Source organism: Mustelus asterias, chromosome 17, assembly GCF_964213995.1.
Source record: "Mustelus asterias chromosome 17, sMusAst1.hap1.1, whole genome shotgun sequence".
In the NCBI taxonomy this organism is placed as follows: domain Eukaryota; kingdom Metazoa; phylum Chordata; class Chondrichthyes; order Carcharhiniformes; family Triakidae; genus Mustelus; species Mustelus asterias.
In genome coordinates, this window is record NC_135817.1 from 18748591 (window position 1) to 18768995 (window position 20405).

At 48.9% G+C, this 20405-nt stretch overlaps 1 protein-coding gene across 2 annotated transcripts in view; it reads right to left on the reverse strand.

Moving 5' to 3' along the window:
* Positions 1-20405, reverse strand: part of LOC144506363 (E3 ubiquitin-protein ligase Midline-1) — a 664229-nt gene that overhangs the window by 49082 nt on the left and 594742 nt on the right. For both annotated transcript variants that reach the window (XM_078232375.1, XM_078232376.1), the window contains exons 6-7: positions 7039-7166; positions 742-885 (exon numbers count right to left, since the gene is read on the reverse strand). In XM_078232375.1, the coding sequence (XP_078088501.1) occupies positions 742-885; positions 7039-7166 (272 nt within the window). The remainder of the gene's footprint in view (positions 1-741; positions 886-7038; positions 7167-20405) is intronic.

A 20405-nucleotide genomic window follows, 5' to 3' on the forward strand; every position in this document is an offset into this window, starting at 1 on the left:
TAGCACAGTGGTTAGCACTGCTGTCTCACAGTGCCAGCGACCCGGGTTCATTTCCCGCCTTGGGTCACTGTACGCAGTTTGCACATTCTCCCCGCATCTGCGTGGATTTCCTCTGGGTGCTCCGGTTTCCTCCCACAGTCCAAAAGACATGTTGGTTAGTTGCATTGGCCATGCTAAATTCTCCCTCAGTGTACCTGAACAAGAGTCAGAGTGTGGCGACTAGGGTATTTTCACAGAAATTCCATTGCAGTGTTACTGTAAGCCTACTTGTGACATTAATAAAATAAACTAAAAAAAATTTATAGTCCTTTGGGGACTGCTGAGTGGAGCTTGATTTGGGGATGATTGACAGGTCAGGTGATGTGCTTGGGGACAGTCTTTTTTCTACAGAAAAGTCCAATTTTTAGCTTCATTTTTCAGTTGCTGCTAGAAACTTGTGGAAGAAGGCAGTGTCTTTGTCTCTCCCTCTCTCTCCAGAGGCGTGCTGAAAGTTCCAGGCCTGGGAAACCTCAGAGATTTAATCCAACATTCAAAGGAACAGTTCACAGCAGGTGTTAAAAAGCTGGAAACCCAGCATCATGTGAGCATACTTGCTTTTTGTGCCAAGTCTAGAGAAAGGTTGTATGTCTGTGGTATGTATGTATGTATGTGTGTATTTAACTTGGAACAGCAGAGATAGTTCCACATCTCCTGACCTCTGAAATGTTAAACGACAATACGAAAAACAACTGTGAAACTCACTAACTACGTTGGCCAGTCCAGTGAAAATGGTGTACTGAAGTTCATACGACACCACGCTGAATTCATCATCGGAGGTCCAGTGCACTGTGATTGTGTCGTGGGAGGCAGTGCACAGCTCCTCACGGATAGCTGGTGGATTTGGCGCTGGGAAGGCAAACACACAAACTGAAGTAAGCGCTTAACAATTCTCTTACCCCCACACTCTCCTCTTTATGCTGAAGTAAAGCTAATTGAAATTCAGGACAATAGATTTCAGGACAAATTTAATTTCTGACATTATCCAAAAAGCTGATGATACATCGCAAGCTCTATCTTTAGAACATAATGTTTCAGTGTATCCATTCATATGTTAAACATGATATGGTTGCATAGATAGACATTGATGCCTTCTACTACCAGTGTACAAAGGCCACACTATCTCGAGGGACAATGGTGGGCGGTGCACAAGAGCACTGTCAACCTTCAACGTCTGCTTTAAGCCACACAGCATCCCAATGTGGGCAAAGAACGGCTTTTCCTTCATTGATCTGTGGAACTCCACATTTAACAGCAGTGTAGGTGTAACTTTCCCATGTGGACTGCAGTGGTTCAAGAAGGTAGCCTTCCCCACGTGGACTGCAGAGGTTCAAGAAGGTAGTCTTCCCCACATGGACTGCAGTGGTTCAAGAAGGTAGTCTTCCCCATGTGGACTGCAGTGGTTCAAGAAGGTAGTCCCATCACAACCTTGCTATAGGCAACTGGGAATGGGCAATGCAGGGGAGGCAATAGCCTAGTGGTATTATCACTAGACTATTAATCCAGAAACTGAGCTAATGTTCTGGGGACCCAGGTTCGAATCCCCACATGGCAGTTGGTGAAATTTGAATTCAATAAAACATATCTGGATTTAAGAATCTATTGATGACTGTGAGCCGTTGTCGATGGTTGGAAAAACCCATCTTGCTCACTAACGTCCTTTAGGGAGGGAAATCTGCCGTCCTTACCTGGTCTGGCCTACATGTGACTCCAGAGCCACAGCAATGTGGTTGATTCTCAATTGCCCTCTGGACAAGGGCAAATAGGGATGGACAATAAATGCTCGTTAGCCAGCAACGCGCATGTCCCACAAACGATTTTTTAAAAAGCCTTGCCATTGAAACCCATATCTCAGGAATAGATTAAAAATAAAGTTCCATCACCTTTTTTGTATTGACATGTTGCCAATGCAAATTTGTATGTCCAGATTTAGAATCAAAACTGCTTACGCAAAGCAGCTATGTTGTAGCTATACCCAGCAGCTCAGTTTTTGCATAGAAACTGCTATGCTCCAACCAATTCTAATTCTCTATTTTCCAAATTGCTGCAGATTTTGCTATTAAACTGTAATTGATATCAGGGTAATTAGCAATGAAAGGAGATTGAATGTCCTGGTTGTATGGCCCACACCCTCTAATCTTGCTTCAACCCAAGACCAGACTTGGATCACAACTACCTGTATGCTAGTCAGTGGGCGCCAAGTGGAGGTCAAGACAGCGATCAATGGATTTTTATTAGGTAAGACTGTTAAAGGATATAGATAAAAGCAGGTAAACGGAGATCTGGCACAAATTAGTTGTGAACTAATTGACAATTTGAACAGCCTCAAGAATCTGAATAGCCTCCTCCTGTCCTTAATGTTCCTATGGGAGATCAATTAATAGTTAGAAAGCAGCAACAAATGAGTATTACCGTCAGATGTAATATTAGCTGTGGAGTGTGTGAGATAGCCGATAGATAACTTTGTACAGATGAATTTGTAATGGTAATGGCTTCAGGGATGGCAGTTCAGGCAGTATGCTGCATCTCCTGTGGGATGTATGTGGTGAGGAAATCCAGTAGTGTTTCAGGAGATTTTAGTTGTAAGAAGTGCATTAGATTGCAGCTTCTGGAGGAGCGTGTAAAGGAGATGGAGGGGGAGTTAGAGGAACTCCGCATAATTCGGGAGGCGGAGGTGGAAGTTGATAGGAGTTATAGAGAAATAGTAACTCCTAGAAATGAGGCTTGGGTCAATGCCAGGAGGAGGGGTAAGAAGCAATCGGGAAGACAGTCCCCTGGGGCGGTTCCCCTCCATAATAGGTTTTCGGTGCTGGAGGCTACAGTTGAGGAGGAATCAACTGAGCATAGAGAGCAGATCTCTGGGGGTGAGCCGAGTGAGAAAGCTCAGGTGGTTAGGGGCTGTAAAAGACTGGGCCTTGTGATTGGGGACTCCACAATTAAGGGGACAGATAGGAGGGTCGGAACTAAAGGTAGGGACTCAGGGTTGGTGTGTTGCCTACCAGGGGCTGGGGTCCGGGATGTGTCTGACAGGGTATTCAGGACTCTTAGGGGGGAGGGAGATAAACCACAAGTTATTGTACATGTGGGGACACACGACATAGGGAGGATAGGGGAAGGGGATATTAGGCAGGGATTTATGGAGTTGGGGTGGAAACTAAAGGCCAAGACTGACAGAGTGGTTATCTCTGGACTCTTGCCTGTACCACGGGATAGTTTAGAGAGGAATAGGGAGAGGGAAGGTTTGAATTCATGGCTGAGGGGATGGTGCAGGAGGGAGGGGTTCAGGTACTTAAGCAATTGGGGCTCGTACTGGGGAAGGTGTGACCTCTATGAGAAGGATGGTCTACACCTTAATCAGAAGGGGACCAATATCCTGGGGGGTAAATTTGCTAAGGCCATGCAGGGAGGTTTAAACTGATTCGGGGGGGGGGAGGGATCCTGAGTAGTGGGGCTGAAAGTGAGGGATGCATGGATGGGGACTGCAATGCACGGCATTGCAGAGGTGGGGTGGAGCAGGGTTTGAAATGTGTATACTTCAATGCCAGGAGTATTCGCAATAAAGTGGGTGAACTTGCAGCGTGGATCAGTACCTGGGACTTCGATGTTGTGGCTATTTCAGAGACATGGATAGAGCAGGGGCAGGAATGGATGCTGCAGGTCCCGGGGTTCAAATGTTTTAGTCGAAGTAGGGAAGGAGGTAGAAGAGGGGGAGGGGTAGCATTATTGGTCAGAGATTGTATCACAGTGTCAGAGAGGAGGTTTGATGAGGACTTATCTGTTGAGGTAGTATGGGCGGAGATTAGAAATAGGAGAGGAGAGGTCACCCTGTTGGGAGTCTTTTATAGACCTCCTAAAAGTTCTAGAGAGGTTGAGGAAAGGATTGCGGAGTCAATCCTGCTTAGGAGTGAAAGTAATAGGGCAATTGTTATGGGGGATTTTAACTTGACTAATATTGACTGGAATTGTTATAGCTCTAGCTCGTTAGAGGGGTCAGTTTTTGTTCAAAGCGTGCAGGAAGGTTTTTTGACTCAGTATGTAGACAGGCCAACTAGAGGTGAGGCTATATTGGATCTGGTGCTGGGAAATGAGCCAGACCAGGTGCTAGACTTGGAAGTTGGTGTGCATTTTGGTGATAGTGACCACAATTCGGTTACGTTCACCTTAGTGATGGAAAGGGATAGGCATGAACCTCGGGCCAGTGGTTTTAGCTGGGGGAAGGGTAATTATGAGGCTATTAGGAGAGAATTAGGAAACATAGGTTGGACTAGGAGATTACAGGGACTGGGAACGTCCGACATGTGGAGTTTTTTCAAGGAGCAGCTACTGCGAGTCTGTGATAGGTATGTCCCTGTCAGGCAAGGAGGAATTGGTAGGGCTAGGGAACCGTGGTGCACCAAAAAAGTTTCTTTGTTGGTTAAAAAGAAAAAGGAGGCTTATGTTCGGATGAGACGTGAGCACTCGGGTAGTGCACTAGAAAGCTTTAGATTGGCTAAGAGGGAGTTGAAGAGCGAGCTTAGAAGGGCTAAAAGGGGACATGAGAAGACTTTGGCGGATAGGGTTAAAGAGAATCCTAATGCATTCTATAGGTATGTCAAGAACAGAAGGTTGGTTAGGGCAAGTTTAGGGCCAGTTATAGATGGCAGAGGGAAGTTATGTGTGGAACCGGAGGAGATTGGTGAAGCATTGAACCAATATTTCTCTTCGGTGTTCACGCAAGGGGACATGAATATAGCTGAGGAGGACACTGGGTTGCAGGGGAGTAGAATAGACAGTATTACAGTTGATAAGGAGGATGTGCAGGATATTCTGGAGGGTCTGAAAATAGATAAATCCCCTGGTCCGGATGGGATTTATCCAAGGATTCTCTGGGAGGCAAGAGAAGTGATTGCAGAGCCTCTGGCTCTGATCTTCAGGTCGTCGTTGGCCTCTGGTATAGTACCAGAAGATTGGAGGTTAGCGAATGTTGTCCCATTGTTTAAGAAGGGGAACAGAGACTTCCCCGGGAATTATAGACCGGTGAGTCTCACTTCTGTTGTCGGCAAGATGTTGGAAAAAATTATAAGGGATAGGATTTATAGTTATTTGGAGAGTAATGAATTGATAGGTGATAGTCAGCATGGTTTTGTGGCAGGTAGGTCGTGCCTTACTAACCTTATTGAGTTTTTTGAGAAAGTGACCAAGGAGGTGGATGGGGGCAAGGCAGTGGACGTGGTATATATGGATTTTAGTAAGGCGTTTGATAAGGTTCACCATGGTAGGCTTCTGCAGAAAATGCAGATGTATGGGATTGGGGGTGATCTAGGAAATTGGATCAGGAATTGGCTAGCGGATAGGAAACAGAGGGTGGTGGTTGATAGTAAATATTCATCATGGAGTGCGGTTACAAGTGGTGTACCTCAGGGATCTGTTTTGGGGCCACTGCTGTTTGTAATATTTATTAATGATCTGGATGAGGGTATAGTTGGGTGGATTAGCAAATTTGCTGATGACACCAAAGTCGGTGGTGTGGTAGACAGTGAGGAAGGGTGTCGTAGTTTGCAGGAAGACTTAGACAGGTTGCAAAGTTGGGCCGAGAGGTGGCGGATGGAGTTTAATGCGGAGAAGTGTGAGGTAATTCACTTTGGTAGGAATAACAGATGTGTTGAGTATAGGGCTAACGGGAGGACTTTGAATAGTGTGGAGGAGCAGAGGGATCTAGGTGTATGTGTGCATAGATCCCTGAAAGTTGGGAATCAAGTAGATAAGGTTGTTAAGAAGGCATATGGTGTCTTGGCGTTTATTGGTAGGGGGATTGAATTTAGGAGTCGTAGCGTTATGTTGCAACTGTACACAACTCTGGTGCGGCCGCACTTGGAGTACTGTGTGCAGTTCTGGTCCCCACATTACAGGAAGGATGTGGAGGCTTTGGAGAGGGTGCAGAGGAGGTTTACCAGGATGTTGCCTGGTATGGAGGGGAGATCCTATGAGGAGAGGCTGAGGGATTTGGGATTGTTTTCGCTGGAAAGGCGGCGGCTAAGAGGGGATCTTATTGAAACATATAAGATGATTAGAGGTTTAGATAGGGTGGATAGTGATAGCCTTTTTCCTCTGATGGAGAAATCCAGCACGAGGGGGCATGGCTTTAAATTGAGGGGGGGTAGTTATAGAACCGATGTCAGGGGTAGGTTCTTTACCCAGAGGGTGGTGAGGGATTGGAATGCCCTGCCAGCATCAGTTGTAAATGCGCCTAGTTTGGGGGCGTTTAAGAGATCCGTAGATAGGTTCATGGACGAAAAGAAATTGGTTTAGGTTGGAGGGTCACAGTTTTTTTTTTAACTGGTCGGTGCAACATCGTGGGCCGAAGGGCCTGTTCTGCGCTGTAATGTTCTATGTTCTATGTTCTATGTTCTATGAATTGAAAAAGCCTGAATGAGATAGGGTTTCAGTAAAGGTGGAGATTGAGAATCATCTTTCGCCCATTTTCCACTATGCCTTGAGACCCTCCACCTTGGAGATGGTTGGAAATTTGGAAGAGGCACAGTTCCCCACTTTCTGCCACTGTTTAACGGTTGAAAATTGGGAGACGAAGTATTGCTAAATTCACATCTGGAGGCTGAGATTCTCTACCAGGATAGAAAATGTGTCTCCACCTCTCCTGGGCAGCAAGGTGGCACAATGCTTAGCACTGCTGCCTCACAGCTCCAAGGATTCAGGTTCGATTCCCGGCTTGGGTCACTGTCTGTGCGGAGTCTGCACATTCTCCCCATGTCTGCGTGGGTTTCCTCCGGTGCTCCAGTTTCCTCCCACGGTCCAAAAGACATGCTGGTTACGTGCATTAGCCATGCTAAATTATCCCTCAGTGTTCCCGAACAGGTGCCAGAGTGTGGCGACCAGGGGATTTTCACAGTAACTTCATTGCGGTGTTAATGTAAGCCCACTTGTGACACTAATAACTAAACTTTAAACTTGTACAGTATCAAATCTCCCCTCAATCTTCTTCCCTCCAAGGAGAACAACTGCTACCTGTGAGGTAATCCAGGCTTTCCAGCATCTTCTTTTCCCGTGAGAAGTCCAATGCAAATGTGTCAAACGTGTCATTAAGGTTGATTTCTGGGATCAGCACTTGAGAAGATGCAGTTGCCATGGAGACTCTGCATGGAAAAAAATGGCTGAAGTTATTTAAAGCAGCTGAGCCCTCAGGATTATAAAACATACTTAATTGGCTTTGATGTGCTTTGGGAGGTTCTAAGGTTATGTAAGGTGCCTCTTAAATGTAAGTTCTTTCTTTACTGAGAGAATCTGGAATCTCACACTGATATCCCAGCATGAACCGGATTGGTTGAATAGTCTCCTTCTGTATTGTTATGACTCCAGGACTGATGCAATGAGCACTGTTCTTCTGAGATACGACTTAAGACATGCTAAAGAATGATAGCGCCTTTCACAGCCCCAAAATGCCCCCAAGTATTTTGCAACCACTTGAAGTATTTTTGATATTTGGTCAGTTAGTCAGTAGTAATGAAAAACAGTCAGCGCAAGTTTTGGAAAGAAGTTGTATCCTACTTCGAATCCAGTCCAATTCCGCATTTAAGGGGTTGTGGCTGAAATGTTTTATTTTCCAATACAAATACCCTTCATTTTGACAAGAGCAACAGTTTGAAAAACCGTTAAGTAAATAAAATTAGGTATCTTACATTCATAGTCAAACCATAGGAAACATTTGCAAGGCTGTGCACGGAAAGAGTGGAGCGGGATTAATTAGATAACTCATTAAGAGAGCCAGCAAAGAGGCTCAGAGGGCTGAATGGCCTCTTTTCGTGCTGGAAGATTGCATGAAGCTATGAAGGCACACCTAAGCACTTACGTATAGCTGCAAGATCTCCAATGACTTTCTGGAGAGCAACATTACATTTCTCTTCAAAGTTTCACGCCAAGTCGAAACAAGTTCAAACGAAAGTCCCCCCTCCAGGATTATTTTGCATGAATTACACTTTGAACCAGGCCTCGGTCACTGTGTTTGCCAGACTGACCCAACATAATACTGCTAATGATCAAGAAGAAGATATTGGTGAGCTGGTATAGGAAGCCCTGACGCACAAGCAACCTGCAGTAAATTAGACTTGACGTGTAATTTGTCTCACTTTGCACCCCTTTGTGACTTCAGGCCTCCACACGTGTGTCCTGTTTTGTAACTTGTGGAAAAATAAAGAAGCCTCTCCCTCAGCTGGGCCAGAGTTCTAATCCTCCGAGACATGTGGCCACCCCTAAAGCTTGCTCACTGCACACTGTTTCTCCTTTTTGAGCATCAAAATACATTGAGGGCAGCTTCAAAAGGGACCCTTCTGCTCATCATTAAAATCACTGTACATCTTAGTAATGGCTTCTTGACTGAACAGGGGAGATTTTCCAGTGTGTTAAACTGTACAATGGCCATAGCCAATGGGTGCAGACTATTTACTTCCACTCACTGCTCATTTAACATCCCACTGAATTTCACAGCCAGGTTCCCAGTGGCTGCCAGCTCCCCTATTGCAATATTTTCAGTCAGATATTTCAAGTGAAATGAAATTTTCTGCCATTTGCGCAGAATAGCATGAGTCACACACATCTGCCCATGCAATGGGAGCACAGGGTGAGGGTTGCTAGGAACTGTCTTAACTATTGAAGTGCATATAACAAAGCCTTTTTTTAATAATTTAAGTCCTGGGTCAGAATGTAATTGCTCACTGTGCCAAGTCTTTTGCCGTCTTATTTATCATGATATCCACCATAATGGCACAACGAAATGCCTCCTCCCTGTATTCCATTCCTTCTTCATTCCCTTCTTAACCTCCTTTCTCTTTATCCTCCTCTTCCTCTGCCTCTCTGCTCTCTTCCACTCCGTCCATCTGTCTACACTCCAATCTTGTTCCAGTTAATCCACCACCCCCATCCCGCTTCCCCTAATTTGCCTAGACTGCAATACTGCACTCGGTCTGTGAATCCGGAAGTCAACGTGCCAGAAAATGGCCAGCGCTGCTGATATCCACCAAATGTGGCCATTTTAACCATAACCCTTCCAGACCTGCGATTCCTGTGCCACTCTCTCGTGAGCTCTCAACAACCAGAAGAGGCAACTCAGACATTGCCTGGGTGATGCACTATCAATTATGAGGCGACTAGTGAGTACGCGAAAACAAACAGGCTTTTATTCACAAAAGAAAGACTTGGAGCACACCCATGCTGATGAACTGGTCGGAACTGGTCCAGTGACTGAGCAGGGGGAGTGGGAGCAGTCACCTTTATACCCGCGGGGGGGGGGGGGGGGGGGGGGGGGGCGGGGGTGGTGGTGGGGGGGGGGGGTCTCAGGCAGGGCCGGCAGGGGCGTGTCCAAGCATGTCACACACACACACAGGCAATAACTTAACAGTGGTTTACCACATTCACCCCCTGCTTTTGAAAAGAGTCCGGCGGGGGTGAGGTGGGTGGGAACAATATTTACAAATTCAGTCTCTCTGGGGGCTTGATCTGCCGCTGCGACCTCCGTAGTGCCGGTTGTGGTGTCCGTTCCGGTGGCCGCGGTGTTGGTTCAGGCGCCAGGCCGTAGCCGCTCGAGTCGTTTGTGGTCCCTTCCGGTTGTCGGGTACGTGGTGGCGGCCCCTGGGGCTCAGGCGTGCTGTATACGGGGGTTGGGGGTGTGGGGTTGTGGGTCGTCGTGATCCCTGGGGCACTTGCAGGTGCCAGGTCTCGAATGGAGACCGTGTCCTCCCGCCCGTTGTGGTACGTCACATAGGCGTATTGGGAGTTGGCGTGGAGGAGCTGGACCCTTTCGACCAGGGGGTCCGACTTATGGGTCCTCACGTGCTTCCGGAGCAGGGCAGGGCCTGGGGACTTCAGCCACGTCGGTAGTGAGGTCCCTGAGGAGGACTTCCTGGGGAAAATAAACATCCTTTCGTGAGGGGTAGGATTGATAGCTGTGCAAAGGAGTGATCTAATCGAGTGTAGTGCATTAGGGAGGACCTCTTGCCAGCGGGTGACTGGAAAACCTTTAGACCTCAGAGCTAGTAAAACGGCCTTCCAGACTGTCGCGTTCTCCCTCTCTACCTGTCCGTTCCCCTTGGGGTTGTAGCTGGTGGTCCTACTCGAGGCTGTGCCTTTGGAGAACAGGTACTGTCGCAGCTCATCGCTCATAAAGGAGGATCCCCCGTCGCTATGGATATAGCTAGGGAAACCGAACAGGGTGAAGAGGCTGTGCAGGGCCCTGACGACTGTGGCCGAGGTCATATCCGGGCAGGGGATAGCGAAAGGGAAACGTGAATACTCGTCAATGACGTTTGAGGAAGTATATGTTGCGGTCAGAAGAGGGGAGGGGGCCTTTGAAGTCGACGCCTAGGCGCTCGAAAGGGCGGGTGGCCTTTATGAGGTGTGCTCTGTCTGGCCAATAGAAGTGCGGTTTGCACTCTGCACAGACCTGGCAGTGTCTGGTTATAGACCTGACCTCCTCAATGGAGTAGGGCAGGTTACGGGCTTTAATGAAGTGAAAGAACCTGGTGACTCCCGGGTGGCAGAGGTCGTTGTGGAGAGTTTGCAATTGGTCCATCTGTGTGCTGGCACAGATTCCCTGGGACAGGGCGTCTGGGGCTCATTGAGCTTCCCGGGCCGCTATAAGATGTCGCAATTGTAGGTGGAAAGCTCAATTCTCCACCTCAATATTTTATCATTCCTGATCTTGCCCCGCTGCGTGTTGTTAAACATGAACACAATTGACTGTTGGTCCGTGAGTAGGGTGAATCGTTTACCAGCTAAGTAGTGGCGCCAGTGCCGTACAGCTTCCACTATAGCTTGGGCCTCCTTTTCGACAGAGTGTCGAATTTCTGGGCCTTGGAGGGTTCGTGAGAAGAAGGCCACAGGTCTGCCCGCCTGGTTAAGGGTGGCGGCTAGGGCGAAATCAGACGCATCGCTCTCCACCTGGAACGGGATGGATTCGTCTACAGCGTGCATCATGGCCTTCGCGATGTCTGCTTTGATGCGGTCAAAGGCCAGGCAGGCCTCTGCTGTCAGGGGAAAAGAGGTGGATTTGATGAGCGGACGGGCTTTATCCGCATAATTGGGGACCCATTGGGCGTAATGCGAGAAGAAGCCCAGGAATCTCCTCAGTGCTTTGAGGCTGGTGGGGAGGGGAAGTTCCAGGAGGGGACGCATGCGGTCGGGATCGGGACCGATGACCCCGTTTTCCACAACACAACCAAGGATGGCGAGGCAGCGTGTGCGGAATACGCACTTCTCCTTATTATAGATCAGATTTAGGAGAGTGGCGGTGTGGAGGGATTTGTAGAGGTTGGCGTCGTGGTCCTGCTGATCATGGCCGCAGATGGTGACGTTATCCAGGTACGGGAAGGTGGCCCGCAGCCCGTTCAGGTCTACCATTCGGTCCATCTCACGTTGGAAAACCGAGACCCCGTTGGTGACGCCAAAGGGGACCTTAAGGAAGTGATAGAGGCGGCCATCCGCCTCAAAGGCAGTACATTGGCGGTCTTCCGGGCGGATAGGGAGCTGGTGGTATGCAGACTTTAAGTCGATGGTGGAGAACACCCGATATTGCGCAATCTGATTAACCATGTCAGATATGCGGGGAAAGGGGTACGCATCCAGCTGCGTGTATCGGTTAATGGTCTGACTGTAGTCAATGACCATGCGATGTTTCTCCCCAGTCTTAACAACGACTACTTGGGCTCTCCAGGGGCTGGTACTGGCCTCAATGATCCCCTCCCCTAGGAGCCTTTGCACTTTGGACCTGATAAAGGCCCTGTCTCCAGCACTGTACCGTCTGCTCTTGGTCGCGATGGGCTTGCAGTCGGGGTTGAGATTTTCAAACAGTGAGGGAGGGGCGACTTTAAGGGTCGAGAGGCTGCAGGTGGTGCGTGGTGGGCGATCTAAGAACTGCTGACTGCAAACAGAGAGCAGGGGAAAAGGCCCATTATACTCCATGGTGACACTCTTAAGGTGACACAGGAAATCTAGCCCCAGGAGCACGGCAGCGCAGAGTTGTGGCAGCACGAGGAGCCTGAAGTTTTTGTATACTGCGCCCCGCACAGTCAGGGTCACCACGCAGGACCCGAGGACCACCACCGAGTGGGACTTTGAAGCCATGGAGATCGATCGCTTCACTGGCAGGACTGAGAGGGCGTAACGACTCGCTGTGTTAGGGTGAATAAAGCTCTTCGTACTCCCACAGTCAAATAAACAGTTTGTAGTGCGAGCGTTTACCTCGATGTCGATCATGGACCTGGCGAGTTGGCCTGGATTGGTCCAGCGTAATCGAAGCCACCGTTGGATCTTGGGGCGTGGCTGAAGGCGTCCAAGATTACGGCCCGCACAGCCCCCACGCGACTGATGGCGTCCAAGATGGCGGCCCGCACTGTCCCCACGCGGCTGATGGTGTCCAAGATGGCGGCCTGCGCGGCTCACATGCAGCTGAAGGTGTCCAAAATGGCGGCCCGCACGGTTCACACGCGGCTGAAGGCGTCCAAGATGGCGGCCTGCGCGGCTCACACGCGGCTGAAGGCGTCCAAGATGGGGGGTCGCATGCGGCGCTACTGGGCTTGGAGGTCGACTTTGCCTTGCACACCCTCGCGTAATGGCCCTTCTTCCCACACCCGGAGCAGGTCGCATCCTTCGCCGGGCAGCGTTGTCGGGGGTGCTTCCCCAGGCCGCAGAAGTAGCACTTCGGGCCTCCAGAGACTGCCGCAGCGGTCAGGTCATTGGTGGGACGTGGCGTGGCATAGGCCTGCGGCCCTCCCGAGTACAGAGGTGGCGGTGGCGTCCACGATGCGCTCCCGTGGTTGGGGGTGTAGGCCTCGAGATTACGGAAGGCCACCTCTAACGAGTCGGCCAGCGCTACAGTCTTTTGTAGGTCTAGCCCACTCTGTTCCAGCAGTCGTTGTCGGATATAGTTTGACCTGATACCCGTGACATAGGCGTCTCTAATTAAGTCCTCAGTGTTTTGGGCGGCCCTGCCAAGTGCTCGCAACTCACGTAGGAATTGGTCGCCCGATTCACCTGGCTGTTGTCTGCGAGTAGCCAGAAGACGTCTGGTATAGATCACGTTAGTTTGTTTGCTGTACTGGCCTTTTAAAAGTTCGATCGCATCCTCGTAAGTTTCCGCGTCTCGGATCATTGAGAATACCTGGTCGCTTACCCGGGCGTGGAGCACGTGTAGCTTGTCTTCTTCGGTCCGGACAACTGAGGCGGAGGCAGTGAGGAAAGTTTCAAAGCATCGCAGCCAGTGGTCGAAGCTGTTAGAGGCTCCTACAGCTTGAGGATCCAGTTCCAACTTATTGGGTTTCAATATCTGCTCCATCCCAATTTTATTTTTTGAATAAAATTGATGCACGATCAATTATGAGGCGACTAGTGAGTACGCGAAAACAAACAGGCTTTTATTCACAAAAGAAAGACTTGGAGCACACCCGTGCTGATGAACTGGTCGGAACTGGTCCGGTGACTGAGCAGGGGGGGTGGGAGCAGTCACCTTTATACCCAGGGGCGGGGGGGAGGAGTCTCCGGCAGGGGCGTGTCCAAGCATGTCACACACACACAGGCAATAACTTAACAGTGGTTTACCACACTGGGTCAAATTGATCCTGTATAGGGCTGCAGGTCACAGGAAGAAGAACAGTCTGTTCAGCTCCTTGAGACTATGTTGTCATTCAATTAGATCACGGCTGAAGTACACTTCAATTCCATTTTCCTACCTTTCATCCATATCCTTCAATACCCAGCACCAAGAGAAATCTGTTAAGCTCAGATTTGAACCACCAGCATGCACAGACTTTTGAGGGACAGTTTTCCACATTCACAACACCTTTCAATTTAAAAACGACTTCCTTAATTCACTCCTGAACAGTCTTGGTTTTAAAATGTTGCTGTGGATTCCCCCACTAGAAAGATAATGGTCAGGATTTTGCGCCCAATGTGTAAACTTCTGTGAGAAGCCTAAAGATGACAATCACGTGTCCAGTGGGGGGGTTAGTTTCCTGTGTCAGGGGTGGGGGGTGGGCTCTTCCACGTCCGGGGGGGTGGGCTTTCCCGTGTCCGGGGGGTTGGTGTTTCCCGTGTCCGGGGGGGTGGGGGGGGGGGGCGGGGTGGGGGGTGGTTTCCCGTGTCGGGGGGGAGACAAGGGGGTGTGGGGTTTCCCATGTCTAGGGGGGCAGGGTTTCCCGTGTCTCGGGAGGTGGGGTTTCCCATGTACGGGGGGGATTGGTGTTTCCGATGTCCAGAGGAATGGGGTTTCCCATGTAAGAAGGTGGGTTTCCTGTGTCTGTGGGGTGGTGTTTCCGTTGTAGGAGGGTGGGTTTGCTGTGTCCATGGGAGTTTCTGTGTTTTAGTTTCTAGTGCTGGAGCTGGGAATGCCCTTTTCACTGGCATTGCGGTCTGGGTTGACTCACCAGCGTGACTGGGGGCGGCACGGTAGCACAGTGGTTAGCACTGCTGCTTCACAGCTCCAGGGACCTGGGTTCGATTCCCGGCTTGGGTCACTGTCTGTGTGGAATTTGCACATTCTCCTCGTGTCTGCGTGGGTTTCCTCCAGGTGCTCCGGTTTCCTCCCACAGTCCAAAGATGTGCGGGTTAGGTTGATTGGCCATGATAAAATTGCCCTTAGTGTCCCGGGATGCGTAGGTTAGAGGGATTAGTGGGTAAATATGTAGGGATATGGCGGTAGGGCCTGGATGGGATTGTGGTCGGTGCAGACTCGATGGGCCGAATGGCCTCTTTCCGAGCTGTAGGGTTTCTAAGTGACGTTGTGAGACATGCCTCCAGCTAAGTGTTGGACAATACCACACTGGTATTAGAGGTTTAGATAGGGTGGATAGTGATAGCCTTTTTCCTCTGATGGAGAAATCCAGCACGAGGGGGCATGGCTTTAAATTGAGGGGGGGTAGTTATAGAACCGATGTCAGGGGTAGGTTCTTTACCCAGAGGGTGGTGAGGGATTGGAATGCCCTGCCAGCATCAGTAGTAAATGCGCCTAGTTTGGGGGCGTTTAAGAGATCCGTAGATAGGTTCATGGACGAAAAGAAATTGGTTTAGGTTGGAGGGTCACAGTTTTTTTTTTAACTGGTCGGTGCAACATCGTGGGCCGAAGGGCCTGTTCTGCGCTGTAATGTTCTATGTTCTATGTTCTAATATGGTGAGAAAAGCTGTCTGTGCTGCCAGCATGCTGCACACTGCTTTTCTTCCCAGAAAGAGCACTTAGAAAAAGAACAGAGATCTGCCATGTCTCTGCATCCACTCTATCAACTCCCTTTAAACAATTCAATTGTAATCTTCCAAATTAAAGTGAATACAATCCAAGGGATGATTCTCCAAAAAAATTCTAAGTGTCGAATTCGCATAAAAACTGGAGTAAATCCCGCTGGTCAGCGCCTCGTGCACAGTGTCCCCTGTCTGCTGGCCTCCCTATTGCTGGTCAGCTCCGTATGCAACCCTGCAACGCCGGCTCTCCGCTTCCCCCCCTCAACCTCCCTTCTCCACCACCCATGGCCTGAACATGTCCGGGCCAGCCTCGACACCCCCACCTCTGTCCTGCCTCAATCTCTGCACAACCGCCCCCACCATCCCCGATCTCCTGACCCGCCCCTCCACTGGCAGCCCCGACCACCACCCCACAGTCCCGACCAGCATCCCCCCCCACCCCCCCAACACCGGGCAGGGCAGGCCGACCCTCCCCCACCCCAATGCCCAGGCCCAATCACTGGCTTCCCTCCCTCTGATCGTGTTTCCAGTGCAAAGTGGCAGCGGGACCCTCCACTCCCACCAATCATCCAGAGGCCCTGCCCTAATTAGGCCCCGCCTCATGGCACTGTCCAATGCCCGGTGGGCAGTGCCAAGGTGCCCCCTGGGTATTGCCAATTTGCCCCTTGGGCAGTGCCAGGGGTCCAACGCCGGCATCTCCACATCACTGCCAGGGGGCCAGGCTGGAAACTGCCAAGGTGGCAATGGCCAGGGAGATTTCATTGCCTAATGATAGGCAAATAGGATTTAAAAATCATAGAATCCTACAGTGCAGAAAAAGGCCATTCGGCCCATCAGGTCTGCACCAACCACAATCCCACCCAGGCCCTATCCCCATATCCCTACATATTCACCCACTAATCCCTCTACGCTATGCATCCCGGGACACTAAGGGGCAATTTAGAATGGCCAATCAACCTAGCCCGCACACCTTTGGACTGTGGGAGGAAACCGGAGCACCCGGAGGAAACCCACGCAGACACGAGGAGAATGTGCAAACTCCACACAAACAGTGACCCAAGCCGAGAATCGAACCCAGGACCCTGGAGCTGTGAAGCAGCAGTGCTAACCACTGTGCTACCGTGCCGCCCCTCATTTAACTCTTTAAGCCCAGGTGTCTGGTGAATATGTGCTGTATCCCTTCCAAAGATATTGTATATCTTTCCTGAGGTACATTGCCTAAAACTGAATGCAGAACTCTAGATGGAGTCTAACAAAGGATTAATAGTGTCACTTGAAGCAGTACTTTCTGTCCCATGTATTAAACAATACTGTCTAGCTCCCGTTTGGAAGTGGATTCCTGGATTTCTATTCTATATTGCAAAGGATATGTAAGGGAAAAAAATCCTACTTTAAAAATAAAAGATTCATGAGGCAAATTTCATTGAATCCCTTCAGTGCAGAAGGAGGCCACTTGGCCCATCAAGTCTGCACCGACCACTAGGCCCTATTCCTACATATTTAGCCTGTTAATCCCCTGACAGTAGGGTCAATTTAGCATGGCCAATCCACCTAATCCGCACATCTTTGGACTGTGGGAGGAAACCCACGCAGACACAGGGAGAATGTGCAAACTCCACACAGTCACCTGAGGCCAGAACTGAACCCAGGTCCCTTGTGCTGTGAGGCAGCAGTGCTAACCACTGTGCCACCCTGTAGGAACGAGAGGGCAATAATAGTAGGAGATTTTAACTATCCCAATATCAACTGGAGTTCAAAAAATATAAGGGGCATTAAGGGTGAAACATTCATGTACCTTGTCCAGGAAATTTTTAAAACAATAAGTGACAGGTCCAATGAGAGGAGACGCAATTCTGGATTTAGTCTTGGGAAATGAAGATGGGTAAGTGGGTGAATTGACAGTGGCCGATCACATTGGTGACCACAGTTCGGTTAGATTTAGTATTATTATGGAGCAGGACAGAGATAAATCAGGAGTAGAAGTTTTAAACTGGGGGCAAGGGGAATTTTACAAAACTGAGAAATTATTAGGCTGAGGTGGACTGGACAAGACTGTTAAAGCATAAATTAGTGTACAAAGCAGACACGTTCCCTCCAAAAATAAGAATGGTACTGCCAAATCTAGACCCCAGTGGTTGTCTTGAAAAATACAGGACAATATTGAGCAGACAAAGAAAGCTTATGATAGTCACAAAAAAATCAACACTGCAGATAGCCTATAGAAAGTACAGGTCAAGTAAAGACAGAAATAAGGAAATCAAAGAGAGGCCATGAAAATATTAGTAGTCTCACAACACCAGGTTAAAGTCCAACAGGTTTATTTGGTAGCACAAGCTTTCAGAGCGCTGCCCCTTCATCAGCTGAGTGTAGGATTTGTTTCACAAACAGGGCATATATAGACACAAACTCAATTACAAAATAATGGTTGAAATGCAAGTCATAACAGGTAATCAAATCTTTATAGGTGTAGACAATGTGAGTGGAGAGAGGGTTAAGCACAGGTTAACGAGGTGTGAATTGTTTCAAGCCAGGACAGTTAGTGAGATCTTGAAAGTCCAGGCAAGTTGTGGGGGTTACAGATAGTGTGACATGAACCCAAGATCTCGGTTGAGGCTGTCCTCATGTGTGCGGAACTTGGCTATCAATTTCTGCTCAGCAATTCTGCATTGTCATATGTCATGAAGGCCGCCTTGGAGAACGCTTACCCGAACATCAGAGGCTGAATGCCCGTGACTGCTGAAGTGTTCCCCAACAGGAAGGGAACACTCCTGCCTGGTGATTGTTGAGCGGTGTCCATTCATCCATTGTCGTAGCGTCTGCATGGTCTCCCCAATGTACCATTCCTCGGGACATCCTTTCCTGTAGCGTATCAGGTAGACAATGTTGGCTGAGTCACAACAGTATGTACCGTGTACCTGGTAGATGGTGTTCTCACGTGAGATGATGGCATCCGTGGCGATGATCTGGCACGTCTTGCAGAGGTTGCTGTGGCAGGGTTGTATGGTGTCGTGGTCACTGTTCTGAAGGCTGGGTAGTTTGCTGCGTACAATGGTCTGTTTGAGGTTGCGTGGTTATTTGAAGGCAAGTAGTGGGGTTGTGGGGATGACCTTGGCGAGATGTTCATCGATGACATGTTGAAGGCTCCGGCGAAGATATCATAGCTTCTCCGCTCCGTTGAAGTACCGGAGGACGAAGGGTACTCTGTCCGTCTTGTCTCGTGTTTGTCTTCTGAGGAGGTCGGTGCGGTTTCTCACTGTGGTGCGTCGGAACTGTCGATCGATGAGTTGAGCGCCATATCCTGTTCTTACAAGGGCGTCTTTCAGTGTCTGTGGATGTCTGTTGCGATCCTCCTCATCTGAGCAGATCCTTTGTATATAGAGGGCTTGTCCGTAGGGGATGGCTTCTTTAACGTGTTTAGGGTGGAAGCTGGAGAAGTGGAGCATCGTGAGGTTATCACGTGGGCTTTGGTATAGTGAAGTGCTGAGGTGACCGTCCTTGATGGAGATGTGTGTGTCCAAGAATGCAACCGAGTCTGATGGTGGGATGGAACTTGTTGATGTCATCATGTAGTCGTTTCAGTGATTGTTCGTCATGAGTCCAAAGGAAGAAAATGTCATCAATGTATCCAGTGTATAGTGTCGGTTGAAGGTCCTGTGCGGTAAAGAAGTCTTGTTCGAACCTGTGCATGAAGATGTTGGCATATTGAGGTGTATCGATGGCTGCCCTTGTGAATGGAAAACTGTTTCAAGTGGTGTTCCGCAGGGCTTGGAGTTGGGACCCCTGTTGTTTGTTTTATATATATAACGATCGGACTTGAACATGACTCGATGGGCCGAATGGCCTCTTTCTGCACTGTAGGGTTTCTATGGAGGGGCACCTCATTTTGCAGACCACACAAAAATTGGCTGTGTAATGGATAGTGTAGAATCAAAGAATCCCTACTGTGCAGAAGAGGCAATTCAGCCTATCAAGTACACCGACTCTCTGACAGAGCATCTTACCCAGGCCCACTACCCACCCTCTCCCTATAAACCCATGCATTTACCCCATTAATCCAGCTAACCTACACACCTTTGGACACCAAGGGGCAATTTAGCAAGACCAATCCACCTAACCCACACATCTTTGGACTAAGTTCCAAAATGATATAGATAGGTTGGTAGAATGGGCAGGAAAGTGGCAGATGGAGTTCAACTCTGATAAGTGTGAGATAATGCATTTAGGAAGGTCAAACAGTAAAAGGGAAGACACAATAAATGAGAAAATACTGAGATGGGTAGATGAAGTGAGAGACCTTACCACGCAAGTGCACAGGTCCCTAAAGGTAGCAGAACAAGTCGATAAGGTTGTAAAGAAGGCATATGAAATGCTGTCCTTCATTGGCAGAGGTATAAAATACAAAAGTAGGGATATAATGATGGAACTGTACAAGACACTGGTGAGGCTACAACTAGAGAATTGCATGCAGTTCTGGTCACCACAATACAGGAAGGATGCAGTTGCTCTGGAGAGAGTGCAGAGGAGGTTTACTAGAATGTTGCCAAGGCTGGAGAATTGTAGCTATGAGGAGAGATTGGAGAGGTTAACATAGAAACATAGAAGATAGGAGTAGGGGGAGGCCATTTGGCCTTTCGGGCCTGCTCCGCCATTCATTACGATCATGGCTGATCATCCAACTCAATAGCCTAATCCTGCTTTTTCCCCATCACATTTGATCCCATTTGCCCCAAGTGCTATATCCAGCCGCCTCTTGAATGCATTCAATGTTTTGGCAGTTTGGAGTTGTTTTCCTTGAAACAGAGAAGGCTGAGGGGTGCTTTTTTTTTCATAGAGGTTTATAGCGTGGAAACAGGCCCTTCAGCCCAACTTGTCTATGTCGCCCTTTTTTTTTAAACCCCTAAGCTAGTCCCAATTGCCTGCATTTGACCCATATCTCTCTATACCCTTCTTATCAATGTAACTGTCTAAACGCTTTTTAGAAGACAAAATTGTACCCATCTCTACTACTACTTCTGGCAGCTTGTTCCAGACACTCACCACCCTCTGTGTGAAAAGATTGCCCCTCTGGACACTTTTGTATCTCTCCCCTCTCACCTTAAACCTATGCCCTCTAGTTTTAGACTCCCCTACCTTTGATTGAGGTGTACAAAATTGAA